General features: G+C 38.0%; 2 protein-coding genes and 1 long non-coding RNA gene across 7 annotated transcripts; 1 reads left to right on the top strand and 2 right to left on the bottom strand.

Annotated features, from left to right (window-relative positions):
- Positions 1-390: 390 nt before the first annotated feature.
- LOC149407450 (uncharacterized) lies at positions 391-3,057 on the bottom strand. 2 transcript variants are annotated; one of them, XR_016301581.1, is made up of 4 exons: positions 2,779-3,057; positions 1,875-1,987; positions 1,413-1,507; positions 391-435 (listed from the first exon to the last, which is right to left on the bottom strand). It is a non-coding gene; the product is annotated as an uncharacterized LOC149407450 (long non-coding RNA). The 2 variants fall into 2 exon arrangements; XR_016301582.1 differs by having other exon boundaries at positions 420-435; positions 1,377-1,507.
- Positions 3,058-9,763: 6,706 nt separating this feature from the next.
- On the top strand, positions 9,764-13,137 carry LOC149407449 (putative E3 ubiquitin-protein ligase RING1a). Of its 3 annotated transcripts, none has more exons than XR_016296893.1 (10): positions 9,764-10,085; positions 10,149-10,191; positions 10,975-11,033; positions 11,353-11,434; positions 11,545-11,665; positions 11,738-11,779; positions 11,866-12,271; positions 12,358-12,465; positions 12,544-12,717; positions 12,800-13,137. XR_016296893.1 is itself a non-coding variant. In XM_089613921.1 (10 exons), exons 1-10 carry the CDS (start codon positions 9,854-9,856, stop codon positions 12,833-12,835), a joined length of 1,287 nt encoding a protein of 428 aa, XP_089470047.1. In that variant the 5' UTR covers positions 9,767-9,853; the 3' UTR covers positions 12,836-13,133. The 3 variants fall into 3 exon arrangements, 2 of the variants coding, with proteins under 2 accessions (XP_089470047.1, XP_089470046.1); XM_089613921.1 differs by having other exon boundaries at positions 9,767-10,085; positions 11,887-12,276; positions 12,800-13,133; XM_089613920.1 differs by having other exon boundaries at positions 9,768-10,085; positions 11,866-12,276; positions 12,800-13,132.
- A 2,074-nt stretch (positions 13,138-15,211) lies between these two features.
- TPX2 (targeting protein for XKLP2) lies at positions 15,212-19,601 on the bottom strand. Of its 2 annotated transcripts, none has more exons than XM_089613918.1 (17): positions 19,305-19,601; positions 18,900-18,985; positions 18,686-18,823; positions 18,512-18,570; positions 18,132-18,423; positions 17,916-18,035; positions 17,714-17,824; positions 17,455-17,607; positions 17,307-17,369; positions 17,120-17,215; positions 16,757-17,053; positions 16,595-16,675; positions 16,404-16,523; positions 16,151-16,317; positions 15,893-16,061; positions 15,729-15,823; positions 15,212-15,632 (listed from the first exon to the last, which is right to left on the bottom strand). In XM_089613918.1, exons 1-17 carry the CDS (start codon positions 19,489-19,491, stop codon positions 15,524-15,526), a joined length of 2,343 nt encoding a protein of 780 aa, XP_089470044.1. In that variant the 5' UTR covers positions 19,492-19,601; the 3' UTR covers positions 15,212-15,523. The 2 variants fall into 2 exon arrangements, with proteins under 2 accessions (XP_089470044.1, XP_089470045.1); XM_089613919.1 differs by having other exon boundaries at positions 16,595-16,672; positions 19,305-19,599.
- Positions 19,602-23,841: the final 4,240 nt, after the last annotated feature.

Raw genomic sequence — 23,841 nt, 5'->3', positions numbered from 1 at the left:
TCGCCCGCAAGCCGCGACTCGACGGAACCAACATCACGTAGCGGGAGCATATCATATATGAATAATATAATGTAAACAAAACATTTAAAGTAAATACATAATTTACAAAACATATAATATACGAAATACGATATTATTAAAAGTGCGGAAACGTTTACAACAAAAGTGGTTATCGGAAATCTCGGGAAATTTTTCGTTTTTCTTTTAGAACTAGAAGTCGTATATCGACCCTTATACATACATATATATGTACATAGAAGCTCCCGACTTTACATATATACACGAGATATTATTTAAGGAAGAGTCGATATTATTCAAAACATTATATATATAGAGGTCTACTTCCCGAGCCAGAACCCATAGCCCGTAGGTCAAGAGATACGCGTTCTGTCTCAGTTTCCTTCTCGATCGTCTACATTGCCGCCTTGCCCTTATCTACATTACCAAGGGACATAAAACTATGAGTCGAAAGACTCAGCAAGCGGGAGTCTAGCCTATGAAAGAAAAGCAGCTAATGCAAAGCATGTGACGTGCGAACAAGCAAACAAGAATGCAGGATGCAGCTATCACCTAAAAGTGACTAATGAGCGCGCATCCTAGAATACTAGCCGTCCCGCAAGGTTATACACTCCTCACTGCTATAACCCCCGATCCGACTAGAGACCAGTTTCCAACTTCGAGCAGCAGTCGTCAACTGATCTAAGTTTTAACACTTGTCTGGGATCCACTAGTGGTACTTCCTTCATCATGACGTCAGCGCCACTGGTCTCTGGCATAGTGAGCTCGCGAACCGCGACCATCACCCACTACGCCCCGGTGTGCTCAAGGCAGCTTCCGGTGAGTCTTCTAGCAAGCAATGAGCTCGCGATGCGCGACCTTCACCCATTGCTTCGAGTACTCGGCGCACGGACCGGCATGGCCCGCCAAGCACAAGTCAGGGACTTGTGAGTACCACCGACACGAGTTTAAAGTTTGGGTACACTGCAGCTAGCAGCGTACACGTTAAACTTATTTACGGAAGAGCGTGACGGGATAAACCCCGAAAGAAATTATTGTTTCCCTTTGAAGCTCGTTTAGTGTTTTAAGTTGAAAGCTCGAAATGTGACTTTCGAACTCTCTACTCTCGATTGAATTTGAGAGTCTATCGCTCTTCCGTCCTCTCGATTCTAACCTACTTCCTAGAGTTAGAAGAGAAATCTAACCACACACAAAGCAAACAAGGCTGGTTCAAGTTAGCGTTTGAACCTAACGGGCGAACCCGAGCTAAGTTTTCAAGCAAGAGTGGCCGAAGCCTTAACTTTCGAGTTTATTCATTTTTAGGCTTTTACCTACTCTTGTTTACTAGCAAGCAAATGCACAAACAAACAGGGTTATACCCTTGGTAAGTAGTTGACTTATGTCTCCACACTTACCCGGAATTGTTCGACAGAAAGCTTGACGATTCCCGAAGATGTCTTGCTTCACACGTTCTTCGAGACACTTGGCACTTGTCGAGACGTCGAGAGAACTAGCATCCGGAGTTGAACATCCGTTAGTTAATGGATTCGAGTTTACTTAAAGATAATAGGGTTCGTTGTCGGGATTAGAGTCGGTACGGAATTCGAGAATTTAATTTATTATTCCCCGGTTTTTCGGAGGTTTATTCAAGACTCGCGTATCCTCCTATCGAGAGTGATACGAGATAATGTTCAACGAATAATCACGAGTCTTAAATAAATCAAATAATCCGAAATTAAAAATAACCGAGAATTCCAAACGAATAATTAAATTAAATTCATAAGCATCGTTAAATAAATAATTTATAAATTATTTATTTAAATTCTGAAAGTACATATCTAAGAGTATTTAAACGCTATAAGCGATTTAAAACTCACGAGTTAATCGAGCTTTATTTCGATAACTCTATCACTTGATATCTTCAGAAACTGATCTCGTCGCTCTTGACTCGTCTGGTTCCCGTTCGTCCGTCAAGATCTGTAATACAAACCTGGAATCCAACGACGAGTTAATATCTTAAATTCCAAACTCTTATCAGTTTCACAATCCAAATCCCGATTCCAAAAATCCCGAACCCAACACCAAACCGAAACCATACTAACCAACGACTCAACACAGATGATCTCAAAACTAAAACCGAGGCTCAGAAAAACCCATAATACAAATAGACCGAATCAGCCAAAACCATAGCTCACGGCCAAACATCAGAATGAATCACTCAACCAACATCAACACATGGTCACAACAACACACGGCCAACCAACAACTTAACCAAGACAACACTTTCAAACCAAACTAATCACACGGCCAACTATACTTAGCCAAAAACAACATTCAATCCAAACTTCCAGAGTCTCAAACTTATCATCACAGCCTCAACGAACTTATAACAAATCTGAATACACGTCATAAAAACTCACACGGCCAAGATAACAATTTCAATGAAAATTCGTCCAAAAATTCAACAAAATTCCAAACAGCTATATTCATCAAAACCCAAGCTTCAAACAGGTTTAAAAACGTCTCAGAAACATCAATTGAAACGCAGGAATTCAAAAACCCCAAATCAAACCCTAGCTCATCATGATTTTCGGCCAAAACACTACCAAACCAAGGAAATTCAAATCCAATCCTTAAACTCGAGCTATAAACATCAATCACGAAGCTCAATGAACACCTAGAACCAATCAATTTCATAGATTTCACTCGGATTCTAAAAACCCCCAAATTCAAAAACGAACCCTAATTTCTTGAGTTTCAATTTGGGTAGAAGAATCTCACCTCGTTTCTGGAGGAATTAAACTCTCCGACACTCTCCTACTCGTTCACCGGCGTCTCTTCGTGGTCGGTGTGCTCGGTGGCTCGTGGCGGTCGCGCGCGGCGGCGCTCGGTCTTGGGACTTGATGGCGCGCGCGAGGAAGAAGAGCGAGGATGAAGGAAGAGAAGGAGGGTGAAGATGATTGAGGGTGGTGATGATTTTGGTGGCCGGCCGGGGAGAGAGGCTTGGTTGTTGTTGTTGTCAATTTTTTTTTTTCGTTTGTTCCTGTGCTTCGTTCGGCCGAGAGACGCAAGGAAGAAGAAGGAGAAATAGAGGAGAGAGAGAGAACCCGAGAATGAGAAAAATGAGAGAGTGGGGTGGTGAGGTGGCAGCGAAAGAAAGAGAGAGAGAGACTAGGTGGCGTTTCCTCAGCTTGCCACGCGTACACAAGGGGTCCAATTAAAGCTTGCCACGCTTCTCTCAAAACAACCCTAGTTTCTCTTTTTTTCTTTCAATCTCATCCCTCGAAACTTTGCACATAAGTCCTTTTAAAAAAAAACTTCACAAGTAGAGCGTTTACAAAAGTTTATACATTACATCACTCTACCAAGTGTCAATCTCACCACTCAGAGAATGTCAAACTACAACTTCAATTTCCATGGAAGCAACAAGAACAACTTCACTGCAAATCGAGGAAGTGGTAGAGGAAGCAACCGAGGAAGAGGTAGATTTAACTTAAACATAAGCATTCAATGCCAAATCTGCGGAAAACAAGAGCATTATGCTAAAAAAATGCTTTAATATGTTCAACAACAACTACAACAATGAAAGCAACAACAACAATTATTCTCAAAACAACAACAACATCAACCGCAATGGAGGCATTCAGGCTCAAAACCCTTCCGCCATGGCTGCTTTGTTCTCACTGAATGACCAAATGAGAGATGAAGCTTGGTACTCAGATTCCAGTGCAACGAACTATGTCAAAAACGACCTCAACAATCTCAATGTGCGCACTGAATACAGAGGCAACAGTCAGGTTCAAGTTGGGTTCAACCTCAACAATTTCATGTACCTGCCATAACAAAAAAAATATGATTAGTGTAGCTCAGTTTTCATTTGACAATAATGTATTATTTGAATTTCACCCTTACCATTGCATTGTGAAGGATCGAACAACGGGGCAAGTACTTCTTCAAGGACGGCTTAAACATGGCCTATATCTGCTCCATCTTTCACCTATCTGAACCCTAAGAGTCAATGGAGTCAACCAAATAGTCAAAGAAGTCAGCAACAAAAAATGTCTTTAAATTCCCTAAAAATCATTTAACCATGCATTAATTCGGTTCAACAGATTAGTGAGTCTAGTATTTTAAATGAGTCTAGTGATGTAATCTCGTGGCACCAAAATTTTGGCCACTCTTCCATTAAAGTTATCAAAAGAATTGCTTCAATTTATCATTCTCTCTTTCCAAAGAGTTTTTTTTTCAGCCTATAAACAAGGAAAGTCTCACAGACTTCCTTATTCTCAAAGTCAAGCATTGTCTCAAATCATCTAGAAATTATTCACTCTGACTTATGGGGGCCATCACCAATAACATAAGGAAATTGTTATAAATATTATGTGAGCTTTATCGATGCCTACACGAGATACACTTGGATATCATTTATAAAAAATAAGTAAGAAGTTCAGGTTATTTTCACAAAATTCAAGACTAAAGTTGAACTTCAGCTTAACCACAAAATAAAAAAGTTCCAGTCCGATAAGGGAGGCGAGTTTCAAGCCCTTACCTTGTTTTTCTCCAGCCACAGAATCGAACACTCGGTCTCTTGTCCTCACACCCCTGAACAAAATGGCGTAGCAAAATGTAAGCACCGTCACATCACGGAGACAGGTCTTACATTACTTGCTCAAGCTCACGTGCCTCAAAAATATTGGGATGATGTTTTTTTTTCTTCATGAACTTACCTCATAAATCGCTTACCCTCAAGTGTCATAAACTTTCTCAACCCTTTTGAAAAGCTCTTCAACGGAAACCAAACTATCACATTCTTAAAGTCTTTGGCTGCCAATGCTTTCCACACTTGAGACCCTACAATAAACACAAATTAGAGTTTAGATCACGGTCATGCACTTTCATGGAATATACACCACAACACGAGGGTATAATTACTTAGCTAGTGATGGTAGAATCTATATCTCTAGGGATGTGTCTTTTAATGAGTCTGTTTTTCCCTTTTCTTTTAACTCACCAACACATGCTAGACCTGCAGCTGATACAGTCCTGTCACAACAACCTTTGATCAAGCTCAACTGCCCCAATGTTGAATATGTGAATCCCATCATCTCTAATTCTTCATTACATGCCTCTGATATGCCCTCATCACCTACATCAGCTCTATCACACACATCAGCCACAAATTTTCCACAAATAAACCAAGTTGAACAACCAATACTAGAGATAAATTTACCTTCTCAACATAATGGACCCATAAACCAACACTTTATGCTCACAAGAGGAAAGACCGAGATAAGACAGTCCAAAGTATACAATATTGATGTGTTGATGAGTATTAACCTTTTAGAGACAGAGCCACTGACGGTCGATTCAACACTTTCAGCTCCACGCTAGAAGAAAGCTATGTTGGGAGCACTCAGTAATAACAACATTTGGTTTCTCACTACAACACCCGAAGGCAGAAAAACCATTGGCTCTCGTGGGTTTTCAAGGTAAACGTCACTCTAATGGTTCGGTGGCACGGTATAAAGCATGATTGGTCGCTAAAGGATACGATCAGATTCTAGGATTCGACTACAGTGACACATTCTCACATGTAATTAAACCAGTTACAATCCGGATTATACTCACCATTGCTCTTGCACAAGGTTGGAAAGTACGAGAATTAGAAATCGACAACGCTTTCTTAAATGGAAAGCTCACCTAAGACGTTTTTATGAAGCAACCACCGATTTTGAAGCTCAGTCAACACAATCGCTAGTCTGTCGTCTTCACAAGGCCATCTATATGTTAGGTATTGCCCACTAGAAGATGATGTTTACTAAATAAGATAAGAAGTTACTTTATTAGCATCATATGATTAATGGGTTGAGGTCTGATAACATTCAGAATCAATAACAACTATCATCCATAGTCTCCGTATCAAACTGAATCGCATGCTCGGCATCCGAGATTAGGAGGTGAACTTAAACTTGGTCGGTGACTGATATGTGCCTGGAAAGCCTTATCTAAAGTCATATATGTGGAACACAAGTGAATGTTGATCACTTAGTGGGAGCATTCTGCACTTGTGGTAAGTGTACGACCCGGACAGACATTGCCTGTAGATGTGTCGTTTAAGGACCGTTACGACATACTAGCCATGGTCACAAATGATGGCCACAGTGACGCTTGATCTTAATCCTGACGTGATCATGAAATTCTAGGTCATGTTACCGGGTTCTTTGATTCATCACGTTAAAGGCCAATGAAGGTTGAATAAATTGATGTTTTGAGAATTCGGGACATGATTGTAGAAGAAAGTGGATTACAAATACGGAATCCAGCATTCCTGAAAGAAGGTCAATGTTCTCTCACCTAAGAGTTGATTCCAGAACCGAATGATTGTGCACACTTCCGAAGTTGGCTTACGTTCGGTTGAATCTTTCACTAGGGAAGCAACGATGCTTAGGGCTTATATGTAACGAAAAAAGTATAACGGAACAAATTGACATATTTCGATACGGGCAGAATGTAGAGGGTCATGATCACGTACTGACTAAATCAGCGGACAGTCGTTACGATGAGTAAATATAATTCTAGTATTAAAAGAGAGTTCAGTCTTAGCTTACACGGTGTAGTATTGTCTAAGATTAGACAAATCGATCGAAAAAGAGAAATGACTTTTTTTGTCTTTTTTATCGGATTGGTTAAGCTTATACTACTAGGTCCATCATCCCCGATTCGGCTTCGATAAAGGTGGATAAGAACGCTAATATAATAGTATATATTATTATTATAATCTCACTTGCTATAATAGTGATTGACAACATTAAATTCCAAAAATGGTATTTTGGGAATTAAATAAATATTTATAGTAAAGTTGTTTATTTATTGCTAGATAAAGTAAATAAACTTATTATTTATTGTTGGACAAGTAAATAAGTGTTTATTGAGCTTAAATCTATTGGGCCTTGAAAAAGCAAAAAATCGCCTACCCCCTACGGTGTTGGACGTTTTTTGTACTGGTGTGGTAACTAGTATTTTTTTTTTCTATTTTTATGTTCCTAAAATATAGGAGAATAAATAGGAGATATATTTTCCTATATTTTCCTAAATAGGAGGATATTTAGGAGAACATCTAGGAGAATATAATTTCCTAGATTTTCTCACCAGAAAATATTTTAACTATTGTATAAAATAAAATCCTAGAGATTGATCTGATGGATGAGAGAAAAAATATGATTCACTTGTTGAGATCTAAAGGCTGAGATATAATCCACTAGTGTGAACACAATAAAAGAAAACAATACCTTTTAGAATATTCTGGAATATTCTATGAAGATACCTTTCAAACTGCTATAAATAGAGAGCTGATGTGAAGCAAAATTGAACCTAGCCAAACAGCTAAAAACGCCCACACCTTCTCCCTTGTGGCCGTGAGCTTCTTGCTTCTTCTTCCCCTCGGAATTGCTTCAATTCCAGCCTTAGAAATAAGAGAGAAAGATCGAAAACACCTTCTTTTCAGTTTTAGTGAGATATAACGAAACCCACTCTTTTGTCTTATCTTCCTCGAAGATTACGTTTCGGAAGACTTTTGTGTCATCACATCGAGTCCTTGAAGGAGGAGTTCCATATTTGATCGTGTGGAGGCTTGTACGTTCAAGACGAAGACGGATTGTGAAAGCTTTCGGTTCGTAAGCCAAAAATTGTAAGTTTTCTTAAACTCGTCTTTTATCTTATATGGTTGCTTGATGAAGTTTCTTATGATTAATTAATTAAGTAATCTAGATCTTGTTTAATAATCATGTTAAAATCAGCTCTTGTAAGCGTAATTATTCTTTTCGGCATTTAATTGGTTATTTAAGGTGCTATAATCACCAACACTATGACCTAAATCAAGTTGGGACCACGTGCCTGGTTCAACACTTTAAGTGATACCCTCCTGAAATTTGGATTCATCGCATCAAAACTAGCCACACCGCTCTTTATTCGGTTCATAACCTCGTCAGCGACATACATGTTGGTCTACATCGATGTCATCATTATCACATGCAACAACAACAAGGAGGTCCAACGCCTGATTTACTTGCCCAACCACATCTTCTCGCTCAAAGATCTGGGTGCCTTGAGCTACTTTCTGGGAATCGAAGTTCTTTACTCGTTGGGGGAAATCCACCTATCTATGAGACGGTACATCGCTGAACTTCTTCAACGAACCAAGATGCTTGATTTGAATCCCCTTCCTATGCCCATGCTCAACAATCTCAGACTTTCGCAGTACACCGGCGATCCAGCTGAAGATGCCACTCTCTATCGAAGCGGCGTTGGAGTTCTTCAATACACAATAATTACCATACCTGTAATCAGTTTTAGTGTTAACAACGTCAACCAGTTCATGCATTCACCACTTCAACCACACTGGAAAGTTGTAAAGAGAATTCTGAGATACCTTCCAGGAACTCTGCATTTTGGCTTGTTTCTCCATCGATCGCCGACACTCAATATCACTGGATTCTCCGACTCCGATTGGGCCACAGACGATCAATAAGTGGAATGTGTGTCTATCTTGGGAAAAATCTAGTAACGTGGTCTTCGAAGAAACAACCTATAGTTTCCAGGTCATCGGCGGAGGCGGAGTTTAGGAGTCTAGCAACAACAACAACATAGATTTTCTGGATCAAATCTTTGCTCGGAGAACTCAGAGCCGGCGTAAATCAAGTCCTTACCATCTGATGCGACAACCTCAGCATAGTGTTCTCTCGGCGAATCCAATGGAAAATTCGAGGACCAAACACATGGAGCTAGATTTGTATTTCGTACGAGAGAAGGTGATCGAGAAAACTCTTCGAGTCCAGCATCTTCTGAGCCAAGATAAGATCACCAACATTCACACGAAACCTTTGTCTCGAGCTTTTTTGGCACACTCAGAAGCATGCTTGGAGTCATGCCATGCGAGTGGCTCGAAGAAAAATGGGAGTGTTAAGACAAACAACAATGTCACACAAATATTGTCGTCCAACATCAAACGACAGATTGTCTTGCATCTGCAATAATGACGTGGCATGATAAGCATTATGAAGAATATGCTGAAATGATTCTTTACCATTATCAGCAAAAGAAAACAAACAAGGACATTTGACAGCTTCACAAGGGCAAAACCAACGTTTTTACAATTCTTTTTTTTTTTTACATACAAATTGTTGTAATTATCTGATTGGTCGTATATAAACCCTAATCATTCATTTTTTTTCTTTCTATAAAAGGAAATGAACATATATCAATAAAATCAATCTGCTATTTATACCTTTTTTATACATACTTTTTTTTTTAAACCTTTTTTATTTATACCTTTCTCTTTCATCAATAATGCACACTTCTCTCCCGTTCTCAATACAATGATCGAAGTCGAATCAAACTCGCAAGCATCAAGCGTTTTTAAAGTTCAAAACATATCTTGATATTAGATAATAAAAAAAGAAAACAAAGATTAGATGATAAAATATTGATAATATAGTACGAGCGAACCCGATTTGGTAAGGTTCTAAATAGAGAGAGAAAAATTGTTAAACGTGACTCTATATCATCAAGTATATATATTGATAAATAGAATCCCAATATTGATCCCTATATATTATTTGATAATATTACGGAAGTTGAAGAATAATAAATGAAAGCGTTGGAAAGGACATAAACACCCTCAAGGGGACTTGACGGTGATCTAGCGGGCAAGACCAACATGTGCCGACTTTAATTGGGCACATAAGATATAATAATAATGATAATAATAATTTATATTTCGATAGAAAAATAATAATAATAATTTATACAAAGAATAAATCGGAAATCAATCTTCGTCTGGACTCTAGAGAAGCCAACAATGCCTGCGCAGAAGCGAGCTTTGCCAGAAAACTGTCTCGGCGAAGAAGAAGAAGAAGACCGACACGAAGAAGACTTCAACAGAGACGTACTTCAACTTATTAGTCCTATTCCGAAGCAGATTTGCCTTGAACACGTCGAAGCAGCAGCAGAAGAAGAAGACGACGACGATGGCGATGATGATGAGCACGAGGACGTCGAAGAAGAAGAAGAAGAAATGGATAAAGCAGATGGTATTTCCCTGACTCTTACTTTGTTTTTAAGTTGGTATATTCCTAACATTTCTATATTTACAGATTCCGATGAGAGTCCATCTTCAAGCCCTGTCCTCAAACCCGAGTACTATACTTTTCCTCTATTCGCCTGAATTTATCTCTGGTTTTTACGATAAATTCCTTATTTTTTTATTTTTGTAATCCATTCAACTGAAAAATAAATGTGTTTGCATGCAAGGATCTACTAGAAGATCAATGAGTCACTAGTTATGTAGATTGTCAGATTGACCAATACATAATCATACACCCATATCTTGTGTTTGCATTTCCTCTACTTGGTAGTTTTGTCATGGTACTTGATGAAGCCAATGAGATTTAAGATTAAATTAGTAATAATTGGTTATGTATTGGGTTTATTGGAGCAGAAATCAGATATTTGTGCACTTGAACTTTTCAGATTAGTTGTGTTTTATTTTTTTCTTTCTATCCCTTATATATTTACTTGTAAAAATTACTAGCTCATTTTGTAATATTTTGTAATTTATTTTGGCTTGTGACTAATACGGCGTGTTTGGTCAATCTTGACATGATTTTACGAGAAACACTATACCTGAATAAGAAGAAGCATGACATTTATTTGCATGTAAATATAGAAAAACTCAAAGAGCTGAAGATTCTCAAACCGATATTAGGTTAAAAGGTCACAGGTTGGTACGGTGAAGTGGGTATTGAGTGCGGGTAGTGTAAAGGGCATGGCTAGACTTGAAAGATAGAAGTAGAAGTCAAAGAAAGATGGTTGTTAATTTTCCAGACTATGAACTAATGTCATTGCTTTTGCACACTTGTGAAATAACAATGAATCTTAAGTATTGTTAACTCATTTTGCCTGCGTTGATTTTGCTTCCAGGTTTGTCCTTGTGGGACTTCCAGATATACGTAAAGATGTGCAATGTCCCATTTGTCTAGGTGCTCTCTCTATTATCTTATGACTCATCTGGTTCAGAGTGACAAACAGAGTTTCCTTTGGTTTATCATTCTTACAACTGATCAGACAGAGGTTCAGCAACGGTGTGTGGTTCATGTCGATGCCGCTTTTGAAAATGAAAGGAAAAATAAAACAGGGATAGAATTTGTGAGACCGTAATCACTGGATAGCTGCATAGCCTTGTTACATTCAGCGTAGAGAAACTTAACTGGTTTATAAATTTGTATTTATAGCATTGCCCATTTTTTTGCATACCTTGTCATGTAGTAGTACATTGCCTGATGAGTTATTTTTGTTCAGGTATTATAAAAAAAACACGAACTGTTATGGAATGCTTGCACAGGTTTTGTAGGGAATGCATCGATAAGTCAATGCGAATGGGGTATTGTGTTTATTTCATGGTTAATTTTTATTTATTTTTTTATAATTATTATTATTGTTATATTGCTATAATTGTATAGATCTGATGCTGTGGCATTGGTGTGTGATCAGAAACAACGAGTGTCCTGCTTGCCGAACACATTGTGCGAGTCGCCGCTCTCTCAGAGATGATCCAAACTATGATGCACTAATTGCAATTTTGTATCCAGATATTGACAAGTATGAAGAAGAGGTACAATTACATTCTTTCCTTTTACAGGCGACACCTTTTGCCAAAAGATTCTAAACTATTAAGTTTTCTCAGGAATTGGCCTTCCACGAAGAGGACCAGACTAGAAATAAGCAGGTGCGGTTCGTTGCTACTTGTGTCTAACGCACAAGCTCAATCGGCAGTTTTCTGTGCGTTGAATTGCTCCTTTTTATGTTATATAGATTCAAGCATCGATTGCGCAGATATATCAACGACAATCAGAGGCGCTGATAAAGAGGCGGACTCTGGGGAGGGAGAGAGATTCGCAAGAAACGTATATGACGAGAACGCAGCGCAATAATCGGAATTCTTATTTGAGGAGACGGAGTAGTGGCCGGACGTCCGAAGATAACAACGAAGATGGAAACACGAACAACGACGAATCTTCGAACGACACGGAGGTGAGGCAGAGAAGGCGAAGGAGACGTAATAACAACAGGTCTTCGGCCGAGGGCCCGTCGTCCGAAAGACTCGCGTGGGGCCGCGGCGGTGCTCGTAGTCACACTCGCCACGGAAGTTGGAGCTCCAGAAACATTCGCCTATCCAAGTTGGTTGACTATCTCCGAAACTTGGAGGAAAGCATTGATGGTGGGGTATGTATGTAAAAGTTTATATATTACATGGTTTTGGGTTTGACGACGGAGTTAATGATGTTTTGGCTTGTTGTGTTGTAGCTGGATGTGAATCTGTTGCTCGTCTCTTTGGACAAGCAAAGTACACCGAGCTTGGAGCAGCCACACCTTTGCTGCCGGGCGAGCCTGTCGGTGAAATACCTTTGCCAAGTGAGTTCAAATTCCCACCGTCTCTGTGTATATGCAATGCAATGTGATGCGTGAAACTGATTGAGATAATGTTATCAGTATGTTGCTCGCCAAACGCCTTTGAAAGCTGAAGAGGTGGAAATATTGGTTGCTAAAGGGCAAAGGCTTTCGGAAGAAGATGATCATCCGGGCAAAGATGACGTGCAAATTTTGGGAGCGGACGAAACTTTGGGTGCGGTCAGAGCAAATTGCACTTCCACGCGCGACCACTTAGTGAGTACACAACACAACACCACACCAAAACATTAGAATCAAGTACAACAATTGCTTATTTATTTTTTTTTTCCTGTTTCAGATCCTAGTTTATCGCCGGAAAAAGGGAGATTGCTAGCGGGTAGTAAAATTTTCAAGCTCCATTGGTGGTTTGTTTCCTTACATGATAGAACTTAGTAGTTCTTGTTACATGATAGAACTTAGTAGTTCTTGTTACATTATAGAACTTAGTAGCTCCATTAGAAGTTTATTGAATTAGTAGAAATGTTAGTAGTTCTTGTTCCTAAAGTTTATGTACTGGCATCCAAGTTGTGTCACTTTATTTATCCTAATATATTTCTTATTTTTTTACCAACTGCACACCAAGCCAATGGAACATATAGCTCTACAACTCTTTCCTAAAATAAAAATGTTTGGAGGCTTTACTAGGTTTAATTGCAGGGCCTCACATCTAGTTTATACTTCATAGGTGTACTTGTGGAGAAATAATACGTTTTAGTTTGAATCTTTGGTAACTCAAATTGCTACAATTCTTTTATAAACCAATAAAAAATCAAACTACGCTAGAAGAGGAGGGTTTTATGATGCTCAAAAGAGAGTGCTACGAAAAGAATCTCCCGAGTCTATAGACTGCCATATCAGTTGGGTGATATTTTTCTAAACTAATTTTGTGAGCAAAATATAGTCAAGTCATTGATTTTGTAAGATTCTAATTATTTGATTCTGAACACCATATGGATGGTAAATATTGTTCTTAAAAACTGTTCATTGTTTTTTTAACAATAAAAAAAATTCATTGTTGAAAACAATATTAATCTTTTAATGATATTTCTCTCCGAAGAAACTTGAAACATATTTACAACTTACATATAGCTTTTAAGACATTGATCGCCCAAGATTGTTGTTCAATTTCGAAGGTTGTGAAATCGAAGAATCACCACCTCTACGCATAATGTGGCACAAAGGCCTACACAAAAATAAAAGAGACTACATTCAGCTTTCGAGATCAGTTATCACAAAACTAATGAAGCGTATAGTTCAAACCTACTCACCGAAGTAAAGCCACGGTCTGATTCTGAAAGTTGGTTTGAACTGTGCTTCGTTCTGAATTCTCTCTATTTTCATCAAGGCTAGATTTTCTTTCATCAAGGAAATAAGAGAAATAAATTTCTAATTCTTCGGAGCAATAATTAAAATATCGATACCGATACCTGTACCGAAGTTATGATTTTACTGATATATCGAGTATCGATGGGTATATCGACGGATATCTTAAAATAATAATAAAATACCGATTACCGATGATATATCGATTATCGACGGATATATCGACAAAAATTCTATAACAAATAAATATTATTTATATATCATTTAATGATACATATAATAATTATATTTTAAATAGATATATATATATATATATATACAAAATATCTATATATATTTATATTATATATATGTATATATATCCGTTGATAATTACCTATAAATTTTTCCTCCATATAATTACCAAAAAGCCTAATTATGTTTTGTTTTTGGACGTAAGCTCATCCCCACTAGGTCATTTTGTCCTATTTAGTACTAGACTACTACGAGTACTAAGTAGTAAGTACTACTAACTATAACATGCTGTAATTAGTTTTTAAAAAATGTTTAATACTCTGAAAAGAAAAAGGCAGAATAAAAATGAAAATAAATATATAATAAAGAAAAGTGGACACGACACATGCATGGAAAATGACAAACCATTTAAGATTATTAATAAATTATACAAACCCTCTCTCTTTCTTCTATCTTCTTCTTCTCAAATATCTGCAAAAAAATTAAAACCCTAAAAAAACTACTACTCATTTACCAGCGATTTCATCGGAGACGCCTTACGTGACCGAGATTAACGATGGCGTTTTTTTGAGCGACCATAAGCTACGGTTTGTGAATATTTTTTGTCGACGAACTCGCCCAAAAATATCGTCGATATTTAGACCATTATAAACTTTTTTTTATACCGAGCTTACTCATTTTTTGGTATATCGACTTGATATCGCTGATATTTAAAACTAAACAAAACGATATGTTATTTTCCTGAAGTTGGATTAGCCATCGTTCAACCTTCCGTAACGGAATTCCTGTTAGACATAGGTTTGTTTGAGACTCTCTTTCGAGGTCTTTTGGTCTTGATTGTTCGGGTTTGCCTATCAACCATAGAGGTTTTTGTCAAAGAGCTGCTGTTGTCCTCGATTAGCTGTGTGCATTGTTGGATTCCAAGCCATGTTCAAACCCCATGATCGCTTTAATATGCTCATATCGATGGGTTCGATTAAGTCCGAGATCATGTGTATCTTTGTATTGGGACTTTCAAAGTCTGTGATTGTAATCACTTCTATCTAATGGAATTCTTGGTTATTCAAAAAAAAAAAAAAAAACAAACAAACAGAAGAGATAAATAAAGTTAGAAAATTCATCTAATATGTATTATATGAGGTCGAAATTTAGGTTTAGAAAACGGCAAAGTGTGGATCATTCATTCAGTCAAGACCAAAACCATTGATCAGCGAATTTCCTTTCTACTTGAATCTAGTAAACTTAGAAGGCTACACAATTCTTTTTAAACCAATAAATAACAAGCCCGATATATGTTTGCAGACTTTAACTAAGTTAAAGCAAGACTTTACATCTAATTTATAGGTGTGCGTACACACAGAAATGAATGAATATATTGTAACTAAAATTTTACATGAGACATCACTTTAGTAGCAGCTGGGAAGTTCAAGAGTTGTTGAACAGTCAGAGATTCAAGTCTTCTTCATCATCTCATATTTGCAGTAACCGCAGAATTGACAACCGTTCTTCGCTTCTCTTTTCGGTGTAGAACGCGCAGATTCGGCGACTTCGCTTTTGTTATTTCCTTAATTGATCTAGTATCATCACGCCACACATAACATGAAAGTCAGTAAAAGAAAAACAAACTGAGCTGCGCTTTATTACTAGATTATGAGCAGAGTAAGTCTTACTTCTGAGGACAGAATGGGTGACTAAAATTAGGCACTGGCCTTGCGTGCGGAACCATTGTCCGTCTCAACTGCTTCAGAGCTTTCTCTTCCTCAACCTGCAAACAATATCAATATTGTTATTACCATTCTTAAGTTTATTTAGAGAAGAAGATTATGTAACATACCATTCGCTCCGCCTCGCTCTCCTCTCTATATCGCTTGTACAGCTTTTCCTTTTCCTTGATCTTCTGATCAAACCCCGCTCTTTCCACTGCCCGGTTATCGATTTGGAGAGCAAATGGTTGGACTTGTGTCAGTGGCTTTCGAACCTTTTCTGGCACGGGAATGGGATCTCTGCAGAGATATAACAAGTTTAAATTGCTATGATATATTGTTTTTCATTAAATAAAATTAAGAAAAAAAAGATGTGTTTGTCCTCTTACTCTTGCAAAATTGGCTGCGCCTTGAAAATCTTCATTTGGGCGAGTTCTTTTTCTCGCCTTCGTCGCTCCTCCATTTCTCTCTGCTGCTCCTCCTCATGCCTCACCAAACTTTCAAGCTGAAACGGCTCTGGTCTTGTGCAAGTTTTTGGTTCTGGTTTTGGCGGAACCTGCACAAGAAAGCCGGTTAAAGAAAGAACACTACATTTTTGGTTAATTAGTACTAGAGAGAGAGAGAGAGAGTTAAGTTTTGTACCACAGGGTAGTCAGTTGTGTATGGATACGGGTTGGCCTTGGGAACTCTAGCTCTTTCCTCTTCCCACTGCCTCTGCACCACTTCCGTTATGAACTTGCGTTCTTTCTCGGCTCCTCTTTCCTGATCACAGACAGTTTTGGCATTGGATCATGATTCCATTCCATTCCATGTATATTGTTATATTTACGTACCTCGGTGTGCAGGTGGAATGGATTTGGGGTTGTTAATCTCGGAAGAGGTTCATTCCGGGACTCAGAGGTCAAAGACATCTGCTACAAAACAATACAGTCTTGCTTCACTACAAAGCCTCCTAAATTTGAGCTATTAACAGTATAAATTATTACGACACACACCTTGTCAAATATATCTGCAACTGTATTGGGATGCAATGGTGGAAGCCTATCGTTTGTTGCAAAATGAAATTCTTGAGGTACTGTCACTTGTCTCTTCAGATTACAAAACAGCCCTAACTCGCCCTTGCTTTCGAATATCTTCTTGTTGAGCGGTCTTGCCTTAAACTTGGGAATTTTATCGAGTTGCTCTTGCTCGAGTTCCAAGCTGGTCTTGACAAGGTTGGGGCGCGCTCTTAGCGACGTATGAAGTTGGGGGGGTTTTGGTTCAGTTAGATAATGCGCCTTCCATTGTTTACGCTGTAGAAGTAACACAAAACAGTAAATAAGAGAGTTCACTGAAATCAATTCAATTTAACTAAATACCTGATGTGACTGAGAGTGTGACACTTCGGAAGAAGCCACTGAAGCTGTGTCTGCATTATTATAACTTGCCCTTGCTGATGTCTCGAGACGAAACTCCTGAAACGATTTGAAATATTCAGATAAATAGTTCTGATTTTTTTTTTTTTTTTTTTTTTTAGCATTGACATCAAAGTCACAGGGCGTGAACCTTAAATTCTGGCAGGTGGGGTGTACTTCTTGGTATCGGAAGTGTAGATGGGGATTCAAATATCTGCGAAACTCAAAAGAATTACTAGCTGACCACAAAACACAACAGCAAGTAAATACTACGCAAATAAAGTATAAAAACGACGTACCTTCTTGTTCACGGGGCGAGCTTTGAACTTCGGGATTTTGGCCATCATCTCTTCTTCAAGCTCGACTGTACTCTTCACCTTGACAGAACGAGCCCGCTGAGACGTTTCAAACTCGGGTTCCTTTGGCCTCGTCAATGTCAGTCTAGGCTTCACCTGAACAATAAAGTAGAAGAATCTCAGAAATATGAAATAATCAGAAATTGATAAGAGAACAAAATAACATGCCAGTGTTTTTAAAATTTGGACTAGATTTTCTTACCGAACCAGTTGAGTGTGGCAACGACAAGTCTCTTGTACTTGATTCAAACTTTTTCATCAGTTCTGCTGTTGAAATAAACGGCGCCGGTGCTACTGGTTCTCGTACATAAATCTATATTCAGAGGACAGGAAACAGATGAAAACTTTTTGACATGTCTACAATTGAGCACAAAAAGCAGTCAATAGTAATGGCTATAACAAACCTTTCTGTCCTCTTTCCGAGTTTTATTGGCTGTCGAAGTCGATGTGCAGAAGCTGGACGTGCCTGATATAAGGCCGTGTTTTGACTTGTGCGGCAAAGCTTGAGGTTTGACACTAAGAATCTGAAATAAATGAAGAAAAAATAAACAAAAGCTTTCAAGGTAGTTACTAACAGCACTGCTATTTCTAACTGAATATACAAAAGAAAGACATATCACCTGTCTAGATTTCCCTCCGTCTAATTTCTGTCGCTTGATTGCCTGGTTCTCCTGTGCAAAGTTGGGAGTGCCGCTTTGAGTTGACTGACAAGCCTTTCCATTTTTGGACATTGATGATTTTGACTGACTCTTCGGCGCCTTCAGACCCGACGGATTTCTCACTAAACTTGCTATCTTTTTGGCCGATTGATGCTTCTTCGAGCTCGTTACTGGGATTGAGTGAACAGGAGTGCAAGTTTCTTTTGCCAATTGGACAGGGTTGTCTGCCGAAACTGTCTTAGTGACCAAAACACTGCGAAAAAGAGAAATTAGGAACTTTGAATTTGAAACACCTAAGGCACTGCTGATCTGATTAAGATGATGGTTAACAAGTCAAAAACCTTTCATTTTCTTTGGTGCCATTGCAGTCCTCTTTGTTTAACTCGTTTCCAGCAAAAACCTAAAAAATACACACTGGAAGATCAGATACTTGCAAAAGACAATTTCAATCATTGATTTTCTTTTCTTTTTTTTTTTCCCCTTGAAATACTTTATTTTAATGTAAAAAGGGGTACCTCTGTGGTGGCTTTTTCTTGATCGGGAATCGCAGGAGTCGACTCTCTATGCTTTGTGTCAGCAGATATGTTCTCAACTTGAGGCTTATTGGTCTCCATAAGGTTAGAACCTTTCGACTCTGATGTTGATTCAGTGATCTGCAAAGAATAAAATTCAAGGATGAGCGATTCCAGAACAGACACTGAATAAAGAGAAACGCGAACAGAAATTCACCTCCTTAGTCATTGAATGGGCTTCGCTAAAGTCGCACAATGTTCCAATAGTGAAAGATCTGCCAGTCTTGATTCTTGGCATGAAAGCTGCGTGATTACAGCAGGTTCAATCATATCAAAAACCCCAATTTACCAACAAAAATATAAAAGAATTTTTTGATAAGTTTATTCAACGATGGAAACGAACTGTTTTTGACCCACTTATATGTGAAAGTAAGGAACTGAAATCGAGAAGTGAAAAAGCAAAGTCAATTTTTCCATATCACGATTTCTTAAATCAAACCTTAATATACGATTTCTTAAATCAAACCTTAATCTACGCTTATATATAGTTGGTCCGAGAGAACCTAGAACCTAGGAAACCCTAGAACTGGCGATAATTCAGAGTGAAAGAGAGAGAAGGTACGTGATGGGGCGTGAGCCAGAGAGGTGTCGAACCAGAGCTCGGCTCGGCGGCGATCCTTGTCGGACTCACCGTTGACGAAGTCGTAGAAACGCGGCGCCGAGAACTCATAGACGTTGTCGATCATGGTCGTGCTCGTTGGCGTTTCAGTGCTTGACTTGGTCCCTTCTTCAGCCACCTCCGATGCCATAGATTGTATCGTTCTATTTTATGTATTGTGTTTGTGACTGAGAGAGATTAGGGTTCGGATGAATGTAACAATCGCAGAGAATATGAAATGAACGAATTAATGAATGAATAGGCGAGAATGGACAGAAGAAAAAAAGGATGCAACGGTCATATTTTTTAAATTTGGGGGAGCTACCATAACGGCCATTGTTATAACGGCTATATCTCTCCCTTGTCTCGGTCTCCCTTTACGATGTCGTTTCACTTCATTTATTTATGTTCCTTTATTTATTCATTTTATCACTTGGTAACGTGCGGTTCTCTTGTGTATTATTGTTCCCCAAAAATATATTTCTTTCTAAACTTATTAAATCAACGATTGCACTTTGCACATGCCTCATTTTAAAGGGCATATTAGAGTTTTTTTTTTGTTTCTAATTTTAAAATGAATAATGTTGTAAATTCCACTTTCCATAAAAGAATTTAAGATATGTGTAATAATAAGTCAAATTGAGAATAATTTTTTTTATTTTTTATGTATTAAGCTATAAAAATTTGAAAAGCATGCTCATTTTTATCAATCATCCTTAAAAAAAAAAAAAAAAAATAAGAATAATATATTGATGACACCACACAACACTTGATGCAACTTTATATGTTTTCCAAAGAGTGACATGTGGATGTGGTGCCATATTGTGCTGAGCAGCAGTAAAGGAATTTTATTAGTTTTTAACAGTAATTTTTAGTAGAAATATGCATAATTTTTTAAAATAAATATTTAAATGCACTGGACATACATATAAATTGTTTGACTATATTAAAAAAATATAAAATGCTTAGTAATTAGTTTTTTTTTTAAATAAGAGAATTTGTCATTACTCCAAAGCCAACTTTGTTGATTACTATAGCAAACTCGGTAGGAGAAGAAGACAAAAAAATCAAGCAATTATTTTTGATAATTTAAAACTTGTTTGGCTAGTGTGCGAAAAAGAGCCTCCTCAAAACCTTAATCGCCCCCTAAAAAGGTGCGACGACGAAGAAAAAATACCCCCTTAATTTTTTCGATGATCGGCTTCCGCCGTGAAGATGTCCTGCACAAAGGACGGGGCATCCCTTAGATTACTCGATATGAGAAGAAGACAAAAAAATCAAGCAATTATTTTTGATAATTTAAAACTTGTTTGACTAGTGTGCGAAAAAGAGCCTCCTCAAAACCTTAATCGCCCCCTAAAAAGGTGCGACGACGAAGAAAAAATACCCCCTGAATTTCGTCGATGATCGGCTTCCGCCGTGAAGATGTCCTGCACAAAGGACAGGGCATCCCTTAGATTACAAAAGCCAAAGTTCACATAATTGAGAGCCCATTTAAACCTATGAGCTACTTCGTTACAATCATGCTTAACCAAAAAAATTACACACTCAAAGTTAAAATCCGTTCGAACATGGGAATGCAAGACCAAATCGAACAGTTACCACGTCTCGCAAGACCGTCCATAAGTGCCTTATTATCACCCTCCAGGATCCACTAAAATACTTTGGTGATTTCTGAATTACGCCAACAACAGAGAGACGAACACCCCTCTCATCTCAACCTCCAGAGCCATAAGACCCGTCCCAGTTTGTCACGAGCCGCCACGCCCGCAATAGCCCCCTCCCCTCCGAATGCGGCAACGTTGATCTTTATAGCATTTTTCCTGAGTCTGGTGAATACATTCGAAACTTTTCGGTGGAAAATCATTTTGTCATCCTCGCCATACGTCATATGTTGGAAGACGGGCAAATTTATCTACTTATGTTTTATTAGTCGAGATTAGCCCTATAAACTAACACAGTACAAAGTCTTTTCGGTGTGATTTATTATTACTCACATACTTTTAGACAAGATTTTTTTGTGCGGAGTAGCCAATTCAAACTAAGTGTTTAGAAAAATGACCAAGATTTCATAATTAGTGCATTCTAGTCACTTATAGTGTAAAAAAAATACTAATATACCCCTTGTTGGGTGAACCCATTTTCCCATAATTTCAAAATAAGTAATCTAAGTGTCCAAAATTTTAATCCACTTTTTAAATGCACTTTTATAAATACCAAATAGTTTAAAAACTAACTTCATCGTAAAAACCAGGCAAAACAAATTAAAAAAAATTTAATCATGCCTTCAAAAAATTTAATCCTCTTCTATAGTACAAAAAACCTAGCTAAAATTCAAGTTTGAATCCTCTTCTATGGACAACAAAATGGTAATAAATGTTTGAAGTATTTCTTTGACCTAGTCATCTCCTACGAGAATGTAACGAAGTGTCAAAATATTTAATCCTGATTTCAAAATATTTAATCCACTTTTCTATAACAAAAACACTCAAACCGAAGAAGAAGAAGAAGAAGAAGAAGAAGAAGAAGAAGAAGAAGAAGAAGAAGAAGAAAGCGGTGATGGTGATCGACGATTGGTGGCTATTGATAGGTCCGCCAAAGGATAGTGAAGAGCCAGAGCCAGAGCTTTGAAATTCTCTCAGTCCTGACCCCAAAAGCGGGTTGAAGGACGGACTAAACCACCTCTTTCTGACCCCATACACTAGATACCCAAAGATGGCGCTCTTATTTGGCTTTTCACGGTTGTTGCTTAGACTCATCGCAGCTTTTCGAAGAACGTGAGAGGAGCTGAGTCCACCATCAAAAGCGAGTCTCGACAAAGCAAAATTCGGAACAGAACATTACCAAACAAAATCCTGGATCCCGAGGCCGCCATTAGCATTTGATCGTTCTGAAGCTTGATCACATTCGGACTCGAAAGGAACAAGTCAACACGGTAGGCACAAGCGATGAACGGAGGGTCGGAGACAGAGGGGACAGAGAAGGTCTGAGAGACAACTCGGAAGACAAAGAGTCTCTTTCTTCTGTCGGATTTCGATCGGAAAAACGCTTGAAGAATATTTGAGCGATGATTCGTCGGAGATTGTGTATTCGACGGAGATGACAACGACGATCGAATAGCTATGGTGACTGATCGAGAGCGTTTTAGGGTTTTTAGTTGAGAGAGAATTTTGTGTGTTTGGGTAAACAGGAAAAGAAGAGAGTATGGGCCGTTTATCACAAGGGTATTTTTGGGGTTTCTTAAAATTTGGGCTATTTTGCTTCAACTTTGAAAAGTTGGACTATTCTGCCAAACTCAAACTTAAAAATGTCTAGATAGACGCATCGCCTTTTAAACAATTAACATTGAGAGGCTGTAAGCAAAAAAAACAAAAAAAAAATACTTTTATTGAACAAGAGTGTGTGCTTGTATTAAAATTACTAAGTTCATTGACTGGTAATTGCAGTTTTTTCTTCTCTTACGTGTAATTCTAGTCGTGATTTTTGGACAATCTAAGACTGTGAGAGACTTTAAGATTAGTGGATCAAATAAGACGCTCTAGTCTTGACTATGAGTATGATTATTAGTTTTGTTAATTATTGTGTTCTAAGTTTTGTCTGCGAATTGTGGCAATCTATTCTTCTTACCTTGTTGTGATTGGTTACTTTCTTGTTATTACTCTAACAATAACTTACTAGACAATGTAAGTGTTACTCATATAATTTGCACAATCCGAACATGAACTCGGATGCTTCGAGAACATAAGAAACCCAGCATAGAGCTTGAGTCAAATAGGCCCGATGGCTCATTAAGTTTAAGGAACAACTTGTACATAAGGTAAGAACAAACCCTATCAAGCAGAACTATTGAGAGAAGAGAAGATGATAGGCCAAAGACTAGTCAAACAAACAAAATACGTGTAAAAACTTAAGTAAATTGCATATCTCGACGGTTACTCCGAGCACTCGAGGAACACCCAATACACATGTTCTAGAAGCGGTTACTCAATAACCGCCAAAGACGTGGGACTGGTCACTTCACATACTCGACTCAAAGCCTTATAAATAGATGAAAATTCAGTAGAAACAAGACAATTCACTTTTGCACACAAAAGAGCATACGTCAGAAGTCTCACCTATTATTCAGCACTCTCATCTACTTACCCTCTTTTACTATATTCATTTGTAGTTGGAGATAATCTTGCCTAAAAATTTGAAATTTTTGGGATTGCGTGTCCGAAATCGAATGCTTTCGCGAGACAATTGTTCTACCATTTTTTTCTAGTTAACAGTGAGTGAATGTAACTATATTTACTAGAGACACAAGGAAGTTAAGTAGGGTTTGGTTTCGTATTTACTGTGAAAAAAAGGAGAAAAAAAAATTTGGTTTAATTTGTTTCGTCATGTTTGGCAGATAAAGAAATGTTCTTGGAAAATATTGTTGACAAATTTGGATCCATTGTCATCTCCTTCGGTCACACTAACTTTGTCTTTATTAGTTATTACCCATTCGGACCGCCAA

The sequence above is a fragment of the Urtica dioica genome, chromosome 1, assembly GCF_054948205.1.
Source record: "Urtica dioica subsp. dioica isolate 48M chromosome 1, U.dioica_male_clone48M_v1_H2, whole genome shotgun sequence".
In the NCBI taxonomy this organism is placed as follows: domain Eukaryota; kingdom Viridiplantae; phylum Streptophyta; class Magnoliopsida; order Rosales; family Urticaceae; genus Urtica; species Urtica dioica.
The sequence above is the reverse complement of the archived record's forward strand: the minus strand, read 5'-3'. Positions and strand labels throughout refer to the sequence as shown.

Bases quoted from the DNA above. Each gene is read 5' to 3' on its own strand.
- LOC149407449 (XM_089613920.1), top strand. From the start codon at position 9,854: ATGCCTGCGCAGAAGCGAGCTTTGCCAGAAAACTGTCTCGGCGAAGAA. The intron at 11,034-11,352 runs GTGCTCTCTCTA...ATTTTTGTTCAG, and splicing joins GCAATGTCCCATTTGTCTAG to GTATTATAAAAAAAACACGA. The intron at 11,435-11,544 runs GTATTGTGTTTA...GTGTGTGATCAG, and splicing joins GATAAGTCAATGCGAATGGG to AAACAACGAGTGTCCTGCTT.
- TPX2 (XM_089613918.1), bottom strand. From the start codon at position 19,491: ATGGCATCGGAGGTGGCTGAAGAAGGGACCAAGTCAAGCACTGAAACG. The intron at 18,571-18,685 runs GTACCCCTTTTT...TGTATTTTTTAG, and splicing joins AAGAAAAAGCCACCACAGAG to GTTTTTGCTGGAAACGAGTT. The intron at 15,824-15,892 runs GTATGTTACATA...TATTGTTTGCAG, and splicing joins AGAGCGAGGCGGAGCGAATG to GTTGAGGAAGAGAAAGCTCT.